Here is a 23,520-nt window from a genome sequence, read left to right as displayed (position 1 = left end):
CTTGTACGCCATATATTTAGTGAGTCTAAATTTTTGCCAATCAGGACTTTTCGATGATTTCGCGAGTCGTTACATTCGCGATGGTGGAGTACTGCATTGAATGGAGAAATGGATGCGTGTGCGTCACATTCATAACGGGATCATAGTTATTTTTCGAGTGTCTTTAATTTTGCAAATGGCACCTGACTCGCAAAATTCTTGAAAGCATAAACCTTGCAAAATATTTGGCGTATACAGTAACACAAGAGACAGCCATCAGTCTTTCTAAACCTCTATGATGCACACAAAACAATGCAAAGTGAACTATGCGGTTGTGTGAAGGAAAAACGTAAATCTACCATGCTGTGACAAATACCATATCTCCTGTATATCTATTGAAGTAACATATAATATGAATGACTCTAAATAGCCAAGTGAAGGATGCTGTGATGTAACCTCTTGTCAAAAGCTTTATCATATTCTACAAAAGGGGACAAAAACAAATCCCAGCTTCTTTCTAGGTTCACTTTCAGAATGCACAGAGCAAAGACAACTTGAATCAACATAGCTTGACAACTAGAACTAATCTAGTGCTTTATCATGATTCATACCATGTCTTAACATCATTGTCTCATTTCCATAAAAAGGCAAAACTTCATTTCATCCTAAGAATCATAAAACTTCAAAAGGTGACTGAAAAACCCTTAAAACCTGAAGAATTATTAAAGTTGAAAATCTGCATCAGCGGCACACACTACACACAGGCAAAGATAATATTATGAATGCTCCACTAACAACCTTATAACAATGAGATGATATTTGGAAAGATTTTAAGAAACCTATAAACAACAGAAAATACCAGGAAACCGTATGACAATGATTAATGAGCTGCAAAGAATGATATTCAGTATGTAAAAATTGGCAAACGCTGCTGTCATGGTAATCAAAGTCACTGACAATTGTTTCTGTTCCTGGCTACATACTTTGTACTTGAGATGCTGAGCAAGTACTGTACATGTTTTTAGTATGAAGTTTGCCTGATATTTGCAAGACTAATACCGACTAAAAATATAACCTCCTATAAAACAAAAAACACTGATTATCATCTCTAACAACAAATATCCCTATGTTTTCTTCCAAAAAGGGTTCTTATTTCTTATCATGTCCCCATAATTCTTGATTGCAAATTCAACCATTCACAAAATTTTCCAATTTGCCACATATTACACCGGCAAAATATATGGCACACACAGTAGATACCTATGCACACCTCTTCTGCATCAACCATCATTTAAAGCATCCTTTTCTGTCTAAAAATAGACCATGATGTCACGCGCGTTCTTGCTGATATCATCATCACTGTGATTCTTCAGTTTTTTTATCTTGTCAACTCCTGTGAAAAAGCAAATAATGAAAAGGAAGGATAAGAAATTACTGTTGTGTAGCAAGATCAGTTAAATTCATAGAGGTATGTTTAATGAAGTATTGTGGTACACAGTTGGTATATTTTTGGAGAGCACTTTATTTGAGAGGCGTCTTACAGCATGACTTCTCTCTTTGAGCATCAAATTTTGAGTTTTTTGCGTGTTATAATTTACTTCTTTTACTGAATCATTTACATTGGTTATAACATATTATGAATGGGCAAATGGGTGAATGAGGGTGGAGTCTTTGTGTTAAAGAGAGGTTTTAATTGGACAACATTTTGGTTGTTATAGTAACAAAGGTGGGAATAGAAAGGAAGTAGTATTTTTGGATTTGGATTTAACAACAATTTTAAGTAATCAATGGGGGAAGGACAGATGTTTGGGTTTGACTCAGCCTGGTCGTAAATTAGATGGAGCTTTAACAACCATTTTGTTAGTATATCTGAGGAATGATGAAGGTCAGTGGCTTACTGGATGAGGTGGAGAGTATTGGTAGGGGTCATTGACTGGCCGGAGGTGAAGAGATATATCCGGTCATAGTGGAATGGGAGGGGGTAGTGATAACCTTGTGTACCATTACACAACATTACATTGCATCACCCAAAACAAGCAATAGGATAAAGGCATATCTATAATATGTCTCCTGTAGTTGGCCTTGAATGGAGTCATTAACAGCCTAAGAACATGTGACGTTTTGTCATCATACTTGAATCAACAGCGCACTTTTATGAACATTCTACATTAAAGACACTGCTATTATTGAAAGAAAATAAAATACTGTGATGTCAAAGTTCAGCAATCTTTACTTTCTACCATTATCGCAATCAAAAACATTCACATTCACACTCAAACATAATAATAATATCAGCCCTGAAAAAAAAGAAGAAGTCTATATGAACCTTATTTCTGTAAGAAGCAAAGAAAATCTATATTATTATTATATATAAAAAAAACTCTAAAATCCCAAAACAACAATGAACACCCAGATCTTTGGTTGATAACCTGTCATATCACACAGGAACATATTGGCCAGGGTTACTTCACCCTGAGTTATACACTTCTGCAAACATGCACATTCTCTTTTGCCAATGCTGTTAAATGTACAGATATCCAACTGTTACGTTTCTGCAGTATTTTCTGCTGTACTTTTTGGGGGCGGGAAGGGGGCATTAACCCTAAAAGGGCCGGGGGGGGGGGGGGGGGGGGGGGGGGGCGGAATCCGCCCCCCCTCAACGTTTCGCGCTATAAATCTGTAACGCGGGAAGGCCTCATCGCGAGGCTTCTTGACTTTCTTCGTTCAAGTTTCGCGCAACTTTTGAGACCAAATTTGCAACGTCCGCGCATACTTTTGCGAAGCCACGCCCATTTTTGTAACGGAATGTCGCCCCAAAACGGGCACAATTTTGTGATTTTGTGTACATTTCCTATGGAAAACAGTGTTCTGTCATGAAAGTCATAAAAACCTGATTATTTTTACAATTAATCACTTTTATTGATTAATTTTGTGCTAATTATGGTAGAAAAGTGGTCAGTGACAATTTCCAATGAAAAAAACAAAGAAAAAACAAAAGTGGAAAAACAAAGAAATACATAAGAAATTCTGAAAACAATAAAATACATAAGAATTGAAATGAGTTTTGGAAGTTTTTGTGATGTACAATTGTTGAATATGCTAAAACAGATTTACAGATCAAAAATTAGACTCTCAATGCTTTTAATTAGGTCCCCCCGGTCTGAGCATAGCCAAAAAAGCCCGGCCCCTTTAGGGTTAAAGCTAAAGATATTGTCTTTCCCAAATTGTATTTCTAAAAATGTCTATTCACTGGAGAAAAGGTAAGAATACTGTTTTTCCACCAAAAATATAGCTTTTTAGCCCTCGGAATACTACAAAGCTGGCTACAAGGTCGACATCCCTGCATATAGCTCGATGGTACTGTAAGACATGCCCTCCCAAATCCAATTTAAACAGGTGTACACACTTGATCTACATGCTCCGATGTTTTACTGGCATGCTTACCATCATAAATGCAGTACTTACCCCCACACGCCTTGATTTCTTCTGAATACAAGCCAGCCTTGCCCCGCCCTTTCTTCTTCTTCTTCTCTCCCAACTTGTTGAGGAGAGCTAAGAGAGCTTCAAGAGAAATCCTCAGGAGCTCGCGATCTTCCGAGTCGAGGTTGGAGCAGAATGGCTTCACCCAGCCTAGCTTAGCCACATGCCTGTGTACCACCAAAAAAACAAATTGTTGGTCTTATGCCAAAAGGGCCTTAAAGAACTTCCCTTGATATGCCAAAAGGGCCTTACAGAACTTCCCCTGTTATGCCAAAAGGGCCTTAAAGAACTTCCCCTGTTATGCCAAAAGGACCTTAAAGAACTTCCCCTGATATGCCAAAAGGGCCTTACAGAACTTCCCCTGTTATGCCAAAGGGGCCTGAAAGAACTTCCCCTGTTATGCCAAAAGGGCACTAATAGTGTACAAAGTTTGCAGCGTTAAGGGCCTTTTTGCGTAACAGTGGAAGTGGTTTAAGGCCCTTTTGGCATAAGACCGACAAAATACCAGTGCAACTGACTGACAAACTGCTCTACATCGACGTAAACAAGCACTGAATTGATCAGTGTTCACGTACATACATACGCCAGTATGAACACCCACAATTTCTTTTATCATCGTGGCTACTACTAAAACACTGATCAATTCAGTGCTTATTTACGTCAATGTACCTAGGGCAATTTGTCAATCAGTTGCGATGAAAACATCTGACGGAAGAATTTCATGAATTTGAAACAAACACCAGTGGGGTGTGTTCAAGCCAAGGGTTCAAAGGTCACCTCCCACATACCATTCATAAGAGTCCCCAGTTTCTACCCACATTTAGATCAAGTTGAGATGGGGTGCTCACAACAAATGTGACCCGCGACAACGGTTTCAGGCAAAAGTCGCAAGAGCAAATTCCCTCCTAGGCGGGGTACAAAGATTTTGACCATTATTTTTGTTGATTTAGGTTTTTTGCAGAAATCGAATCTTTGATATGTTTTCTACATCTACACTAAATTTCATAGCATAAGACTAAGTTTTTCCTATCGAAAATGGAATTTTAAGCACCCTATGTTGGATCGCACTCGTCAGTTTCGAGCTTCTTTCGAACGCCGCGCCAATATCCCCAGTGTTGCTACGGCGCAGGGTCTCGCATGCGATTGGCTGGTGCGTCGCATTCATTTACATAAGTCGGCTTTCGGAGACACCAGTTGCAGCGTTCGGGGGAATGCTTTGTCCACGCGTGCACGATTACATGCTCCATTGTTCTTGCTATCGTGGTTTGTATACGCTCGCTCTGTAGTGCGTGCTCTTCGTTTGGCTTTCTATCCAAACTATTCTACCGCAATGTTCGACAACGGAAGTGAAACAAAAATCATGTAGCATGACATAATCGTGTGAAAAGAAAGCTAGATACTCTCAAATTTGTCTACTTGTACACGTAGTAAAAATTATGACAGCAGACTGACTCAATGGAAGGTATATGTGAGGAAAGGAGCGGTCACATGTGACTAATTATATTTAAATACTACATGTCAAGATCGCACCAAACTAACGAGTCGTGTTTGTCTGTTTGTTTGTTTTGATTTAATTAGCACCACCGAACAAAGCAACATAATGCATTACGCATGTCTTGTAAGAGCAAAACAAACTGGAAGCGTGACCCTTGCCAGCACTAGCAATTTTCTGCCTTCAAAAGGGTCGCCAATGATAAAGACAAATCATCCACAATGAAAACGCGATTTGTAAATGTGTGGATTCGCCCCCGCTCCTGTTACATGCACACGGTCATGGCGTGTGGATGCCATTGCGTAATGCGTGCACCATACACATGAGTACATGTACACCATACGTGCAATTTAATCGTATTCGCCATCTTGAAAGACGTACTGTAAACAAACCCGAGCGGAACGCATTGTTTTTCGGCTCCATACGCTGAGCTCCGAGGAAGGTGCCCGGGAAATTTGACTCTCTCAGTGAGCCAATCAGAAGGCGATGTGGTTGCTAAAGGCGGAGCTTAACATCGATTGGCACCATCGTACGGATGGGTGATTCTCCTCTCGCATCGCCGCTCGGACATTGTCTTTGAAAAAGAGGTGAATCTTCAAAGCCTATTTTCTCGCAATTTTGTCAGGCTAACAAGTTAAAAAGTGCATTTTATTTCTCTTCCTATGCCCAATTATGGTGCCGAAGTATACGAGTGTTTTATATCAATGCAAAGCTTAGGAAATGGGCAATGTGATTCAGTGAAAAAATGAATTTTCAAAATTCTCGACTTTTGCCTGAAACCGATGTCGCGGGTCACAAATGTTAACAGTCCTGACTAAAATATGTAGATGCTTCACTTGTCTGCCTGGCCAGGTATAAACCATCGCACAGTTTGTCTGTTACCAGTGACAAAATGGAAGATTAAACGAGAACTTACCGTTTGAAGTTTAATATTAATTTTATGAGTAATTGGAGGGTGAGATTACGTCATATATGAGATCCCGCTAGTGCGCGCGCCACTCAATATTAGAAGCAAGAATGTGACCACTGATGTAGGAAGATAACGAGAGATTAAGTTACCGTTTGAAATTGAGGGAGGGTGAGGTGGGACGTAATCTCACCCTCCAATTACTCATAAAATTAATATTAAACTTCAAACGGTAAGTTCTCGTTTAATCTTCCATTTTATATCGTAATTTCGTGAGAGATTACGTCATATATGAGATTTCGAAGCCAGTGGTTACATTCTCGAGGCAACCCCCCCGAAAAGGGGTAGGGAGCATACCTTAGATAGAGGTTCCATTGCCATTCTCATTCAGGCTGAATGCTGCATAGATATTGTGTCTCCAAGAGTTCACAAGTTCAGGCAGTTCAAGACATGTCTGCTCAAATCTTAGGGCTTCACAGTCTATTTTTTGATAATTGTTTCTACAAAATTTTTCTCAGCAGGACAGGGCTTGTTGTAGTACTTGCGAAAGGTTCTTTCGTTGGCCCAACCGGCTTGCGCAAGTATCTTAGATACTGGGAAATTTCCTTTATTGGCTGCGGAGGTAGACGCTGCCCGAGTAGAATGCGCCTTGTAGATCCCTGTATCAATACCCGCAGCCTCCAAAACCTCCTTAATCCAGCGAGCGATTGTTTGAGAGGATACCCTGTGAAACGGTTTCTTGTAGCTAACAAAAAGGTACCGCTCACTAGCTCTGATCCTGTGGGTCCTTCTGATGTATTCCTGCAAGTACCTGACCACACAAAGTCTCCTGTCTGGTGGGTATGCCTGGAGCTTGACACTGTGTGAGTAATTTCCAGGCTTGCTCTGTTTTAGGAGATCATGAAGGTGAAAGGTGGCTGCATTCTCTCTTAACACCATATCATCCAAGCTTAGGTAGTGTAATGATTGAATCCTTTGTGCTGAGATTAATGCAATAATCACACACAATTTAAGCGTCAATTTTTTCAGGTCCAATACGTGCGCTGGGGACCAAGAACGAAGAAAATTGAAAACAAGGTTAACGTCCCACGTTTCCATGTATCTAGGCTTGGGTGGGCGTAGCTGAAAAACTCCCTTCATAAACCTCTGGATAAAGGGATGGTTTCCAACTGTAAACATAGTATCTCGAAGTATCACAAATGAAGATAGAGCACTCCGTGCTAAGTTTATGACACTGTAACCTGCCCCTTTTTCGAAGAAAATGTCACTCAGGAATTCCAGGACAGCTTGAACATCTGAATACAAGTAGTTGCTGCATTTCTTGTCACAAAATGCTTTCCATTTGTTTATGTACACTGCATACTGTTTTTTAGTCCCTTTTCTCCAAGAAGAGGCCATTACAGCAATTATCCGTGCATTCAATCCCGCATCTCTGAAGGGGTTGCACAGAACCTGCAAGCAAGAAGATCAATCTGAGTGTGAAGTGGGTGAGGAGTGTTAGAAACTGGCAATGTTAGTAAGGATTCACTCCTATGAATAACAAGTGGTTCCTCATTCATCATCCTGTTTAGGAGAGGAAACCATGGCTGGCTTGGCCATTTTGGGACTACTAGTATCCCAGCTGCATTATCAGATTTGATTTTTTGAATGCACTTAGCAACTAAGCAGAAAGGAGGAAATGCATAAAAGTACCACTTTCCCCAATCGAGAGTAAAGGCATCAACAGCCTTGGCATGTGGGTCGGGCAGCCATGTGACATAGTTCTCTACCTGCTTGTTAAGTCTGGAGGCAAATAGGTCTATTTCTGGTGTCCCAAAACGTGAGGTTATTTCTTGGAAAACTGTGCGGTCAAGCATCCATTCTGTGTGGTCATTGAATATTCTAGACATGCGGTCTGCCTCCACATTCAGCTTTCCTGGCAAGTGTGCTGCTGTGACCCAAATTTTATGAGTTTCGCACCACTGCCAAATCTCTCGGGCTGCCCGATCACAGTCAAGGGATTTAATGCCTCCCATGTTATTAATGTACGCAACAGCAGTACTGTTATCTAGCCGTAACAAGACATGAATGTTTTGTGAATTAGAACAGAAGGACTTGAGTCCCATGCCAGCAGCCAGGGTCTCCAGATAATTAATCTTATTCTCCCTGGCTTTTTGCAGTTCGTCTTCATTCCATCTACCCCCTGTATGGGTGGTATGATCAGATGCCCCCCAGCCTTTGCCACTGGCATCCGTGCACAATTCGAGCATAGGTTTAGGGTGTCGTAAGGGTGAGAAAGCAGACTGCACATTGTCTATCCACCATTGCAGCTCTTCTTTTGCTTCCAAAGATAGGCTCATTTTTCTGTCAAAATGCCCCTTATTCATTTTGAGTGCTTTGATTTTGTCCCTTTCTAAAGCCCTGTAATAGAGCTGTCCATACTGGACTGCGGGAAATGATGCTACCATTTTCCCGATAATTCTAGCCACCTGCCTGACACTGGGGTTTGCTATTTGCATAAGTTCAGTGCACAAGGACTGTATTTCCTCTGATTTGTTATCAGGCAGTCGAATTGTCATGGTCTGAGTGTTGAGAATGAAACCAAGAAATTGTATTTCTTGAGTGGGGCATAGTACTGATTTATCTGGGTGCACCAAGAACCCAAGTTGTGCAAGGATGCTAGTGGTTTCCAAAACCGTTTGCAAAGTTTGATTCTCACTTTCTCCAATAATGAGGATATCGTCAAGGTATCCAATTACTACATGCCCTTGCTCTCTCAGTAATGTGAATGCAGGTTTCAGTAGTTTAGTGAACAACCTTGGCGCCGTGCTCAGGCCATTAGGCAGTACTTTGAATTGCCAAAGTTGATTTTTCCAGGAGAACTTTAAGAACTTCCTGTGTGCTGGGTGCACAGGTACTGTATAGTACGCGTCCCGAAGGTCGACTGAAGCTAAGAAACTATTTTCTGAAATGAGTTCAATAGCAGTACGGATATTTTCCATCTTAAAATGCTGGTACTGGAGATATTTGTTGAGATCAGACAGGTCTAGGATAACGCGTGTACCCCCATCTTTTTTAGGCCGTGTAAAAATATTAGACACATATTCTCCAGTTTCCCTCTGGCACTGTTCAATTACTCCCTTGTCACGGAGTTTAGAAATTTCAAGATCAATATCAGCCTCTTCGGCTTTATCACATCGAAAAATGTAAGGGGGTTTAGTTCTAGATGGTACACCCATCTCTTTACTGAATTCAAGCCTGTAACCACTTACAGCATTTAGCACATGTGGGTCTGAAGTAATTTTGCGCCACTTTGGGAAGAATTGCTTCAGTCGACCTCCTACCACAGGTTCTACATTATCATGATGACATAGCTTTGCATGATCACTAGAAAAGGATGTTATATTTACCTCGTCAGTTGAACTGGAGGTTATCGTGCTCTCTTCATCCCTGAGCCTTGCTTGCTGCCGCAGTGCGGTTGGTGCTGGCTGGGATGTGTGAAGGTGTGGGGAGCTGGCGGCTTCCCCCTCCCCTTGGGGCGCTGGCCTAAAAAAGCATGGCTGGTAGCTCCAGTCCACGGTCCTTTTGCACCTGTAGGCCTAGTCACATCACTTGTGCTTGCACGAGATGTAGTCCAGCGGTACTGTTGGGGCAAATTCGAGCTTCCTGATGTAATCTTGCTCCTGCCCTTGCCATATGCACTCCTGCCATAGTCATATGGGCTGAAACGCTGCTTTTTGTACTGTCTGCTATGCTCACTCCTGAGGACACCCTCAGTTGCTTTTTGTTCATCTCTAATGTCTTTCATTTGCTTTCCCAGGTCGTCACCGAAAAGGAATTTGGAGACCGGTGTAGAGGGCTTGCAGAGATGTTGGAATTGATAACCAATGTCTGGTTTCATGAATTCCTTACGTAAGGAATTTAGCTCTAAGTTCGCACTGCACAGAAGTGCTAGTGCATCTTGCTGCTGTTCAGTAATATTCTGTGCCGACACTGTATGTATGTAGGCATTGATGCCTCTCGTGAGATTCTTTTGGAGTCTCTGAAATTTGAGGTCCCGTGTCTTTGAAAAGGCAGGTAGCCCATTCCAGATTCTTTGGTTGACTTTCGGCACATCCACCAGCTCACAGTTGCTGGGAATGGGGTATTTAGTGATCGTTTCATCTACCACTTTGGGTTCAAGCTGGTGGGTCAGAAGGTAGGCTGTAGACTTAGCAATTTCTGGGTCAATGGGGGGACCAACTTCCTCAGCCACAGCAAATTTGGCTGCAATGTTTGGAACTTTTTCCACTACAGGAGGGGGAACTTCGCCTTCTTCAATATCAAATTTGTCATCCTGACAACGATCCCCTTGACCTGGTTGGATAATCACTGAGTTTTCATCCATATCTCGGCCCAAAAATGGTGCCGCATATTCATCATCATAATGGCAGTCAGTATCTGCCGAGTCTGAAGGGGAGTATTCAGAACGAGTCCTGATACTCTTTCCATTGCCACCGCCTTCACGGGCTGGTGTCTGCTTTGCCGACTGTGCCTCCACAAATTGAACAACCACAGCTAATTGGCCTTCAAGCTTGCCGAGTCTATCCTCCAAAGTTGAAACTTTAGAAGCCAGTTTGGCAGGTGGTTTCACTGTTTTGTTTGCACCGGTACTACCACTAGGGTTAGCACTGCTTGTAGTTGCAGTAGTACTATTACTAGTACCTACCTTGCCGGCTCTAGTAGGCGTTTTACCTTTGGCTGTCGCAGTTTTCTGCTTGCACTCTTGTGCGTGTTGGTCTCCGCGACCCCCGCCGGTGGCTGCCGGGGACGCAGCTGCTGTCAGCAGCGGTGGTGCGGCTGCGCCGCCCACGTTTGGAACGTTGGTTGAAGACATAAATACCGTTGTTGTTCAGCTGAAGAATGATCGTTAAAACCATAAAAAACCTGGCAAAACCTCCCGTTGAGGTAACTTTAGCTATTATGTCAAACCAACTCGAACGAAACTTGAATTTTCAAGTGCAATTCCGGCGAATTTTCCGATGCACAGAAATTCGCGTGTAAGCAAGATGGCGGCGACTAACGAATTGAGTGGCGCGCGCACTAGCGGGATCTCATATATGACGTAATCTCTCACGAAATTACGATATAAAATAGTGGGTTAGCCACCACAAACACTTCTAATACTACTTTAATACAAAGGAGATTTCATTCAGTGGAGAAAGTTATAGAAGTTCTGTGGTTTTTTATTTGTGCTATTCGCTTTCCACTTATTTCATGTAAAATACAATTATAACAATGCATGTTTATAATTATATATTACATTCATTTAAACCAGATTATATTGGTATGAGAAACTGGATGCCAAATACACGTATATGTAACACACTGCTGTCACTTGACCTGCCCCTTACTAAAGTCAAGCCTTGAAATGCAGTGCAACAATGATCACGAAACTTCAGAATCCGTCTCTCTTTCTGATACCGAGGTAATTCATCATAAGTCATATCACACTGTGGATTGACATTAATTCATCATTTTCTCCTTTAAAGGGGCATAGTCCCGGTAGTGTTGAGGGTGCTGTTGATGATACTGCCGATCACCGTTAGCATTGATACAAAGATTGCTGAAGTTGAGCTGTCATCAAGAGTAAAGCGCGTAGGTGTTGCAAAGTAACGTTGCCTTCGTTGCCTTCTCTGCGCATCACGCAGTCTGTAGTAATGCCAGGGTGCAAGCATATGTGCTTCTTGTTATGACATCACAAAAAATGTTTGCTAAAGCTGTCATCCTCCTCAGCCGAATCATGAGCCGAACTGTGATCGGACCACTGACTACAGTGGATCGGACTTCTTCGGACTCGGGGAAATGGACCACAGCGTAAGTACTAAAGAGGAGCCGATAGTGTAGGTCTCTATAGGAAACTTGCGCCGTGCGCCTGCGTATGCATTTGACTAAAACAATGGGACCATGTGCCTTTAAAGAGAAAAAAAAAAAAAACCTCTAGAATTGCTTTACCCCTCTGATCAACCATATTTGGTTCACACCCACACCAAGTAACAATTTTACAACTGGTCTCTTGCTTTCATTTTAATCACAATTGTGTGTGTTTTAAATTAAAATCTGCTCATCTTCCTGCCTCTCTGTCTTACCGTATCTGTTGTATTGATGCAGTGTTGCCTGCTGTAATTTGTACAATTACCCAGAACGCTTCTTTCTGCACTAGCAACACAGTATCTTTAAAAAGTTCAATCACCGCTGGGATGACGTTTGCATCAATCATAGCCTGGGGAGCAAAAAAACAAACAAACAAACAAACAAAAATATAATGACAGATTACTCAACAAATACATGAACCCATGATCAAGGCTAGACAGGTGTATAAAGAGAAAGGACTGCCTATTACATCAGATCATATCTGAATGTCTGTCAAAACACATGTAATACTGTATAAGCTGTTATTTTTGTGAAGGTTTAATTTTCGCGAATTTCGCGAATCACAATTGGATCGCAAATGTATAAACAGCGCGCGAAATTGTCTCAATGCACTTTGTTAATCGAGCATTAACGGAAGCATCGGTGTCGATTCGCGAAAACAACATCTCGCGAAAATGTCTGCGGCCTCATCAATTGCCAAAATATCTGTACACAAAAATAACAGCGTATACAGTACTGTGAGGCAGGAAATACAAGCAGTATGAAATTTTTGTGATTTGGAGTCAATGGCATTTTTTGCGGCATGGAATTTCTGTGAATTGCCACTGGCATCCAATGCTCTTAGAGTGAAGACAAGAACTTTGGCGTGCATATTTTGCAAACCTTGACTCTTGTGAAATTTGTGAAAAATAAATGCACACGAAAATTTCTGGGGCCGTATTCTGAGGGCTTTTTAAGTGTGTGATTAGCACTTAATTACCGAATTGGTATTCTGAGAGCATGATTAAGAAGGGAGTATATTAACTACCACAGCAACAAGCGTTTTGGCGGGAAAGACCTACACTTTTTGTGCGTATCAATGCGCGTGCACCTCTGAGAGGACTTAATCACAGAGTTAATTATGAATCGGTATTCTGAGGGTGTAATTAAGCATGGAAGTTAATGGAAAACTTAATGATACTAAAGAGTGTCATTAACTACTCCGATATCACGCATTACAGTGTCTTTTCTCTGCCACAACTATGCCTACCGTCTTCGGTAACCGAGGAGAGGTTGAATCTTGTTATCATGGTATCCGTAGAATTCAGAGAAGAAAAGAAATATAGCCGATCTTCGAGGAATTTTGTCATTTTATGTGAGCAAAGAGGTTGAGATCTTCGCGTGTGTAGGTGAGGGGTTGTATGTGCGCGCACGGAGCTCTTGGGTTATAAATACAGGGTAGGGGGCGTGGAGGAGCACGCATTGAGGGCATATTTGTGCGCGTGATCATCATTTTGCCTTCTAACAACGCGTCTGATTGGATGGAATAACAATTAGATGGGAGGAACCTAAGATAATTATAGGGTACCTAATCATACCTTAATTACGTCTTCAGAATACCGATTCTACCCATGATTAAGAATCTATTATCTTCTCGACTTAATTACAAAGTTAATCACATACTTAATTATGACCTCAGAATACCACCCCTGGTTATACAGTAGTTAGAGATAAGTGTGAGAATTGCGCCCAGCAACAGCCAGACAGGCAGGAATAGAAATAGCCAAAGTTGTTCTCGAAACTCTGGTACTTTTTGTCACAGAAGGTGTTTTCTTGAACCCTCTCAATCCTCATTGTCTCCTCGTAATCATAATGATAGTGATGATCATCATCATCATTACCATCATCATCATCATCATCATCATCATCATCATCATCATCAGGGCTGCACACTAACTCATTTTTTCACTGGTCCGACCTGCCTGTGAGACCGGCAGGTACCCAGTTTTTCCATATTTTTCTTGTCCATTCCCAAAAAAGTTACTGGCATAACAGTGATTTTCACTGGTCCTGGACTGTCGGACCAGTACCAGTGCGCAGACTTGTAATGATACTAATAATAATGATATCTAGAAAAGCACTCTGAGAGCGCAGACCTCTGCCAAGCAGCTACTTTCCACCGATGACCTTGATCCTCCCAAAGAGAATTTTTCTCCTCTCCACCACTTGGGAAAAGCTATTAGGGCTCTTCCACAGAGAGCAGTGATTTCCACCCATAGATGCACTATGCTGAAAAATCGCCAGATTTCCCAATATAGAAGCCTTTGTTACATCATAATCCCTTTGCTGCACGGCGCGCCTCGAGCCAGCAGAAACTAGAGCACGCACTTTAGTGTGCATTTAAAACCTCAAAAATGCACAGCTTGAACTCTCAAGTTCATTGACCCTACCTGTCCAAATATCAAAAATCCTTCATAAATTCCCCCCAAATTCCCGGATCACTACCAACATTTAATCGTTTGTTACTTGTGTCATTCTCAACCTTTCCTGTCAAGTTTCATCAAAATCCGTTAACTACTTTTTTAGTTATTTTGCACACAGTTAAACTAACTAAGTAACTAACTAACAAACCAACGGTAATGAAAACATAACCTTCCCCCTTGGCGGAGGTAATGATAATGACCGATAGGTGTACAGAGAGTGTGAAATCATTTTGTCGTAATAAATTTGTAGCAAAAGTTCAAGTTGTTGAAAATACACTGTATTACCTGGATTTGTGCTTTGGTGCCAGCTGCCATGTTAGATAATGTCCAGCATGCTAGTTTGCGGATGGTATGATGGGAGTTGCTCAACAGCTGGTTTAGCTGACGTACACCTGAGCAATCTACAACAACCTTCAGAGATACAAAAAAGTAGGAAAAATTAGGAAAAATATAGAATTACGATGTTAACTTCATATAATGTACTGTGATATATAACCCTACAAAAATGTTAAAAAAGAGTTGCATAATACAACTCTTTGGTAAAAAAAGTTTGTATTCAAGATAAGACAGTCAAAACTAGAAATGTCGCTATGGCGACTGATGCCTCCGCCATAATGCATGATTCTCCCAATAGGCGTATAGTACAAATGTCTTCACAATGTGTGATCCATGACAGTTTCACATAACTGGCAAAATATTGAAATGACATGTTTGTCAGAAATGTCTTGAACTGGGTTTGCTATAATTTTCTAAGAGTGCAGGTACACATATTTGGGGAATTTTGGGGAAGTTTATGCATTGAGTAATTTCCAAGGTATGAAGAAAGAGTGTGATGATGGTACAAAATAGATTTTTTGTGTGTGTGTGTTTTTTTTTTTTTTTTTTGGGGGGGGGGGAGGGGGCATTGAAACCTGGCCTTTGACCCTTAACCTTTGACCTTCTGGCTGGAAATTTCCCGGAGAATCTCCATTAGGTAATGCATGTATTAAGCTTTGAAACTAATAATACAAGCATTGCATATACTAGTATATGAGGGAAATAGTAAAATTTTGAGGAGTTGACCTTGACCTTTGACCCCTGACTATTGACCCATGACCCCTAAATTCCCTAGATAATCCCTGCCAGACAGTACATGCATATGTACCAAATTCCACGAAGATACATTGAACCATTTGCAAGAAAAGTGATATTGCAACATTTTCACCTAACCTTTGACCTTTTGACCTTTGACCTTATGACATGAAACTCTCTCTGGAGAATCTTTACACAGTAGTACATGTCCACACCAAGTTTCAAGAAAATACCTTTGGGCATTGCATAGATATGGGGGAAATTGCAACATTTGTAGCATTTGACCTTGACCTTTTGACCTTTGACCTCTTGCCAATGTCACTAAAATCTACTCAACTAATTGTCCCATCATACATCATCCTTGGACCAAGTTTGGTGAAAGCTGCTTCATCCAGTTTTGAGTTATCACGTAAACAGATAAATTTTAGGATTTGACTTTGATCTTTGACCTTTGACCAGTCCCATTTCACTGAAAAACTAATCAAGTAATTGTCCCATCATACATCATCCTCCAACAAAGTTTGGTGAAATTTGCTCCATCCAGTCTTGAGTTATCGCGTAAACGGATACAATTTCAGGATTTGACCTTGACCTTTGACCTTTGACCTTTAGCCGATTTCACCCAAAATCTAATCAAATAATTGCCCCATCATACTTCATACTTGGACCAAGTTTGGTAAAATTCCAGCAAATATTACTCAAGTTATCGCGTAAACAAAAGCGGACGGATGTACAGACGTACTTACATGTACGTACGGACGTACATACGGACGGACGGACAACCCGAAAACATAATGCCTCCGGCACCACTTCGTGGCGGAGGCATAATAAAAAATGATACATAACCCACCACAAGAGAATGATCACTAACATTCAGTTATAATTATGGATATTCAAGCAAGTACTGTAAAAGTGGAAATTTTCACGGTGTTGAAATTTTTGCGCATTTCGCGCAACCAGAAACCAGCGCGAAAATAAAAGCACTCAAATATTTTTGCATGCCATTATGTTCCAGTGGTTGATGTCTTGATTCCGCGGAATTAAAAACACACAAAAATCTTCTCACCCGGCCAAGCGCGAAAAATTAGGGCACTGACGAACAATTCACTGTGTGTGGAACAAAAAAGGGCACTTATATAGCCCAAGAGCATGCAACTTTCAACTCTGATTATGTTCAAGCGTCATAGCTGCTGCTGACTGTTCTAAAAGCTCCGGCAGGATTTCCAGCACATTCCGAAATCAACTTGCTATGGAACACAACAAGAATTATTATAACAGTATACAATTGAATTTATTAGTACATGTATTCAACTTTATGCTTCCAAACTTCATGACATTTTAGAGAAAAAAAAATGTGTTGATATTGGATTCTTTTCATGTCAAATTCACATAGTCTTGTACTTTCTAAAAATTCAACACGAATCTGAGATTTCATGAATTAAACCAAACATACATCACATAAATATCCCTGTAAATATTCACTGATAAAAGCTTATAAATTGCACGATTTCAGAAAATGGAAATAAAATCAAATAAAATGGATATAAAATCTTTACTTCACAAACATGTGAAAATCAGTAGGCACAGATTTCCATCACATCATGTAACAAACAATTATGAGAATTATGAGAATTACTAACCACATTTTGGGCGCTGCTTTTAATCTCCCACAACAAATCACATGTAAAGTGAATTCAAAGTGTAATTACAAAACAAAATATCAAAATTGCAACAGAGAACCAAAATTAACTATCCAATTTCAGATAGGGTAAAAAATAGAAATGAGAAATTACAGCAAATTAAATACATTTAGAGAGACCCGCTTGGCACATGTTATTCTTTTTAAGCATCAAATGTGGCTGCTGGAATTTTGAAAGATCATGTACAATTTAGCCTCAATTTGAAATTTTTCAGGAGAAAGAGGGGATATCCTCTCCTGCTCTCCTAACAGCCGATGACTGGGCTGCTCTGGTGGAATGCTCCTTGTACATTGTGGTGTCATTTTTGACTGCAATTAGGAAGTTACTGCCCATCACACATGAGTGGAAAAAAAAAACAAAACAAAAAAACAAAGCAATGTGACTGTGCATTCACAATTGATAATGAGAGTGGGTCTCTCAAAGTAGCCTCAAAGGACCTAAAAGGAAAATATATACACAGTACCTGGGTCTGATCATCGTTGCCATACACTATATTCCCAACTGCTGACACTGCATGCTCCAACACATAGTCACTTGTGTGCCTGCAAAAGAATAGCATTAAATTCAGAGGAGGCTGCACACTAACCCATTTTTTCTACTGGACCGACCTGTCCTAATTGGACCAGTAGATATCCAACTTATTTTTTTTTTTTCTTACTGCTCTAAACCTAAAGTTCATTGGTCATGTTCTTTTCTCTTTTTTTTGACTGGCCCTAGTCATGTAAGACCAGTAAATTTGGCACTTTCTGCAAAGTTATTGGCCTGAAAATCTTTATCAGTCTCGGAGAACGTCGAAACCGGCACGGCACAAGTCTAAAGCGTTGCAGGACTTATGCACTGCCAATGCATGTCGGTTTGTGTTGATTTGCGAAGCCCTCAAAATCACATGTGAATGATTATGTTGATATGTTTAATATAGCATTTCAAACCCTTCATATGGAACACTTTATAATCTCAAATCACTGCCAGTCACATATGATAATATTGTATGTTTTCATGATGAAAGAATATTAGATGCTTTCGCGACTTTTGTAAAATGGATGATTTACATGTACATTTACTAATTGTTCAATGTTATTAGCGCTACACAATACGGTTAATAAATAAGAGCTAATCTGTAAAAGTGAAGACGCTTACGACAGTAGATCAACCAGTCTTTGGCAGACACCAGAATCCAGCACCTTCTGGGTGAAAGTTTGGGATGCATCGCAGATACACTGGAGGGCATGGGAGGCATCCGCCAGCACGTCCTCCTTGCTGCTGTACAGAAGTCGGTGGATGATCGGCAAACACGGGAGGTTCTTAGAAGACAAACAAATCACTTTCATAATTATGATAATCATGAAAATATTATACAACACCTAAAAAGAATGTAGCTACACTGTATTTGATCGGTTGATTGCCCATCATGTGACAATCAGTTAAAAGTTCCATTGCACGCTGTGGCTGCCAACAGCACAATTTTGTTTGAGCAAAAATGGATAGTGCATGGCTGACGTCACCCATTTCCATTGACTCCCATGTTAAACTCATGATTGACTCGAAGTTTTTGCACTCGACAATTACAAGCGCGTACTTCTGTCACTCGTTTTTGTATTTTAAAACAACTGCAACTGATCGGCTTCACGTACGTATGTACACGGTGAATGTGACTGTGCAGCTACGATCATTCATCTTTTACAGAAAATGGTTGCCATGTCTGTGCTAAATTCAAGAATCTGTGTGGATCACATCTGTTGACGTTCGAGGTGTTGTATAAAACAAATAGTGTGTGGTCTTTACTCATGCAACGGAATACGATTTCGCACTCGGTGAAAGATGAGGCGCACCATTCAACTCGGCTTCGCCTCGTTGAATAGAGCGCCTCTATCTTTCACCTTGTGCAAAATCTTGTACCATTGCACTCGTGACTATTCACTATTTGTATATTGTTGTTGTTGTTGTTCATTTTTCATCTGTGAAGATGGCTGGATAGCCCATATTCAGCTACACTAAGCTGGTCTTCCATGAGGTCCAGTTGGATGTGGGGTGGGACCACTTCACCGGGTTAGACACCCTGCTCTTTGCGATGAACGAATGAAGCGGGATCTTTTACGTGCATGAGCTGTGACTCTCTCATACACGGGACCTCCATTTTATGTCCTATCCGAGGGACAGAGTGTTTTGCCTCTTGCTAGAGGGGACGGTATGCTTACACACAACATTACTCAGTCCAGACTCGGGTTCGAACCCGGGCCGCGTGATCGTGAGGCAGACGCGCTACCGACTGAGCCAACTCACCGCCCTTTGATGGGCGGTGATGGTAACTATGGTACATGTAAGTCTCTTGAACAGTGTAGGCATGCAGATTTACTCTCTCTCCATGTTCTTCAAACTAGACACCAACCAGCCCACTGACCAATAATCAGACCAAAGCTACCTCCTCTGCCATTTCTGTGCTAAATTCATGAATCTGAGTGGACCACAACCTCATTGAATAGAGCGCCTCGGTGTTTCACCTTGCATGAAATCTTGCACCTTCACACACTCATGAACATTCACTATTTGTATGTCAAGCTATGACATTTTATTGGAGAGATGAAAATCTTGGAGAATTGAGTATGTGGAGTTGAAAGTATGAACCACAAAGGATGGGTGGGCAGAAATTAAAATGTTATCTACCCTTCTAAAGCTAATTTGAATGAGATCCAGTGAAAAATACTGCTGGTGGAGCGCACATGTGAAATGTGACTCGGCAGAATGCAAACGTCAGAATCCTGAGAGCTGCACCATCTACAACTATCATGGACTTTGAACTATCAATTATTCAACAACATACAAAGTTGAAATGAAATCCTAGTAAACCCTATGTAAACACATACATATACATGTAGTCTGTTAATATTTTGTGCAGCAGGTAATCAAAAGAAGAAAAAATATCCTATGGCAAATAGGTGACATAAACCATATTTATTACACTCAAAAACTCACCTCATTATCAGAAGAGCTGTTATCCTCAGCTAAATCCAACGTCAGTTTGGTGTCTGAAGGCAAATTTATATCAAAGCTCTGACGATATCGGCAATAGAAGCTCCTGAGACATGCATTGGCAGCAAGCTTCAATTTTTTCTGGTAAAGGACGAAAAATGCAAACAAGTAAGCATACGCAATGGTGCACTATATGAAGCTGACATTATACATGTACACTGTATGTACTCCAATGTTGAAATTAAAGTGGTTTATGCAAGTGATTGACACATTGCCCTGCATCGACATAATTAAGCACTGAATTGATCAGTGTTTTAGTAGTAGCCATGATAAAAATCATGGGCGTACATACTCGAGCGGTATTCGAACCCACGACCTCCTGATCACCGGACAGGCGTCATCTCCACTAGACCACCAAGCTTTCACCCGACAGCAAGTGTTGGTTCTAATCCTTATAGCATGCAGCCAGTACTGCATAATTATTCAAATTCATGAAATTCTTCAGTGCTTAATTACATCGATGCAGGGCAATTTGTCAATCAGTTGCATGAAAGCATCTCCACGGAAGAATTTCATGAATTTGAATAAAGTGGTTTATGAATCTTACTGAAGAAAAAAAGAAGAGAAAAATCCCTGAAAAAATTACCCTCAGCAAAGTAGCAATTAGTTAATGTTTATAAAGGAAAAGGAAAAGGCTCTGATTCCTTTCAAGAAGCACATGTATGCATCCTGAAAGATCACAGAGCCCACTCAATTTCCTTCAGGACTGACATACAACTGTACAATGTACTAATTGAATCAGACACATTGCAGCACAATGGCTTCATAAACCAGTTCTTTAAAACTTGTCTCAAAAGACATTCATATCATGGTTATGGCTAAGGTCTTTTTTTTTTGGGTGGGGGACATAATTTGCAATTTGTAGATGAATAAAAACCCAGCATTAGTGCTTCAAAATAATTCTAAAATGTGAGTTAGGGATAGAAACAATCCATTTAAAAATCTAAATTAGTATAATCAATGATAAGTATTTGTTAGATACACAAAATGTGAACAATGGTTATCATAAAAACGTTTCCAGACTAAACCGTCCACAGATACGGTTTATTGAGAATAATGGTGATATCTCCTTATATTTTAGGTTTTATTGCAAAATTCTTATATTGTAGGATGTTTTGTGATATAATTGACCTACATATCAAATGTGATATCTTGAACATTTTTTAAAATCACTGCTCCCAATGGTAAACAGGACCTTCAAGTGATTTTGAAGTTTTGAGCAAGGGATTTGCCACTGCGCTTAACATCTCTACTTGCACAATGTCACTGAAGTAAGATTAGAGAATAGAATCAAAATCAGGCGGAATAGAAGTCAAGCAAATTAAAAATTATATTCTGATATCAGCACACCAAAATGATTGCTTGCAAATTGTCTCTGCTCTGGACATCCATCTCATGCATTTAACCTGTTGAGGATGGGCTGATTTTGCTACAACACGTGTTTCCCACAGACACTAGCCCAAGTATACTCGGGACTCGTCCTTAACGGTTTACTGCATCACAGCAGAGCATTGCAAATAAACTAGAGCACTCGCAATCGAGCACATGTATCCCCTGAACCCATCCCATACCCCATCTGGATTACTTTTCAGGCCAGAATGTTGTATAATATGGCAACTGTCGCAGGATACAATAAAATCCAACGAGAAATGAGGCTAGTATATATAGCGCATACAAGTAATATGAAATGTCGTCCTATATAAGCTTAAACAATGGGAGCGCTGGCAATGAAAACTTTTGTTACCTAGAATAACTCCCCATAAACCTCCATAGCAAGTTTGAATAAAATCCGACAAGAAATGTGGCTTATACAGCATATACAAAAAATGTGACATGGCCTCTAAGTCGGAACACTGAGGGCGCCGTCACCACAAACTGTTGTGTTCTTCATGTAGAATGACCACCCATACACCTCTTTAGCAAGTCTGAGTAAAATCCAGTAACAATCAAATTATTACCTATTAGTAAATAAGCATGCATTTTCGCAAATTTTGACAACGTCACACACACAAGCAGACCCTGTTAAATTTACCTTTTCATATAAAGACAGAACAAGCGAGGGTGCCACCACCAAAAACAATATAGGCATCTTCATTTAATGCACCTTTTTGCCAAATTTGAAGAAAATCTGATAAGAAATGTGGCTGATAGAGCACACACAAGAAATGAGCACTGGCATCCAAGGTGGAACACTGAGGGCACCGTCACCACAAGCTGTTGTGTCCTTCATGTAGAATGACCACCCATACATCTCCTTAGCAAGTCTGAATTAAATTCATTGAGTAACAATCAAGTTATTGCATAAATATTAAGCACTTCTGCAAATTTTGACATGATCAGGGTGACCTTTGACCCTGTAAAGGTGGAACAGTGAGGGCAGCATTATCAATAGGTATAGGTGTATAGATTTGACTATGATACATTTACATACTAAATTTGAAAAAAAAATCGGTTGAGAAACGAGCCCAGCGTCGAACACACAAGCAGATCCTGTTAAATTTACCTTTTCATGTATAAAGACCAAACAAGTGAGGGCGAAATCACCAAAAACAATCTTCATCTTACCATAATACACCTTCATGCCAAATTTGTAGATGATTGAAGAAGAACTGCAGCCAGTAGAGCGCTCTCACAAGAAAATCTCTGCGGCAGACCTGGCGCAACGAGGCCAAATTCATAGTATCTTCCAAACTCTGTTTGGGGGATACAATGAACAATCTATAACATCACCAGCAACAACTTCAAATCAACCGAGAGTGTATGAAGTCATATTCACCTCATCAGGATCATCCCACAGGGTATTGATCTTGCCGACACATCTTACGAAGCCATTGCGGAAAATTTCTACAATATTACTCTCCGACAGTTGACCTGGGGATGGGGGAGGTCAAGACAAAAGCACCAATGTGATAGAAAAGAACAACCCTTTATATAAGAATATACTGAGTATTTCATCTAAAGTATCAAATCTTCCGGAGAATTCATCATAAAAATGTTTCTCTGCCCTTTATACAGAGTCACCTTAAATTATCATTGCAATTTAGAAAAATTATAAAGTTGGTCATTTGCAGGCCCTTCCAAGATGCTAAATAACTTCTTTTCTTACCACTTGCCCAGTTGGGCAAGAAGATTTTCATATTGTTGCAAAACACTTGCCTGAGCATGAATAAAAGAGAAAGTCCAAAAGTATAAAAACATTATATAGAAAGTCATTTGTAAGTCAAGAGCTTGACAAAACATAATTTGACAGAACAGCACATGCTGATTCACAGGATAAATACTTTAATACTCAAAAACATTAGGGTAACAAACTGATGGCTTAATCTTGTGTTGGCATTGCATTGCATTGGGGTTTCTTACACATAGATGTTGGAAAATGGCTGAAATGAAATTACACAAAGTGTGTTGCATCATTAAACAGTCATCATCTTTTGGCTTCCAAATGGTTAACTTCATGGGTTTGAGGGGAGGGGGAGGGTGAAAAGAAGGTTGCTATCAAACTTTTCGATT

The 23,520-nt window shown here is 40.4% G+C and overlaps 1 protein-coding gene across 1 annotated transcript in view; it reads right to left on the bottom strand.

The window, feature by feature from the left end:
• Positions 1 to 1,032: 1,032 nt before the first annotated feature.
• Positions 1,033 to 23,520, bottom strand: part of LOC140243077 (uncharacterized) — a 33,205-nt gene continuing 10,717 nt past the window's right edge. Inside the window, exons 7-14 of the mRNA XM_072322812.1 lie at positions 22,787 to 22,881; positions 19,954 to 20,091; positions 18,121 to 18,284; positions 17,447 to 17,525; positions 14,498 to 14,623; positions 11,966 to 12,099; positions 3,445 to 3,626; positions 1,033 to 1,372 (exon numbers count right to left, since the gene is read on the bottom strand). Of these exons, the coding sequence (XP_072178913.1) occupies positions 1,290 to 1,372; positions 3,445 to 3,626; positions 11,966 to 12,099; positions 14,498 to 14,623; positions 17,447 to 17,525; positions 18,121 to 18,284; positions 19,954 to 20,091; positions 22,787 to 22,881 (1,001 nt within the window). The 3' untranslated portion in view covers positions 1,033 to 1,289. The remainder of the gene's footprint in view (positions 1,373 to 3,444; positions 3,627 to 11,965; positions 12,100 to 14,497; positions 14,624 to 17,446; positions 17,526 to 18,120; positions 18,285 to 19,953; positions 20,092 to 22,786; positions 22,882 to 23,520) is intronic.

This window comes from Diadema setosum, chromosome 19 (genome assembly GCF_964275005.1).
Source record: "Diadema setosum chromosome 19, eeDiaSeto1, whole genome shotgun sequence".
Taxonomy (NCBI): domain Eukaryota; kingdom Metazoa; phylum Echinodermata; class Echinoidea; order Diadematoida; family Diadematidae; genus Diadema; species Diadema setosum.
This window is presented reverse-complemented; position numbering and strand designations above follow the sequence as displayed.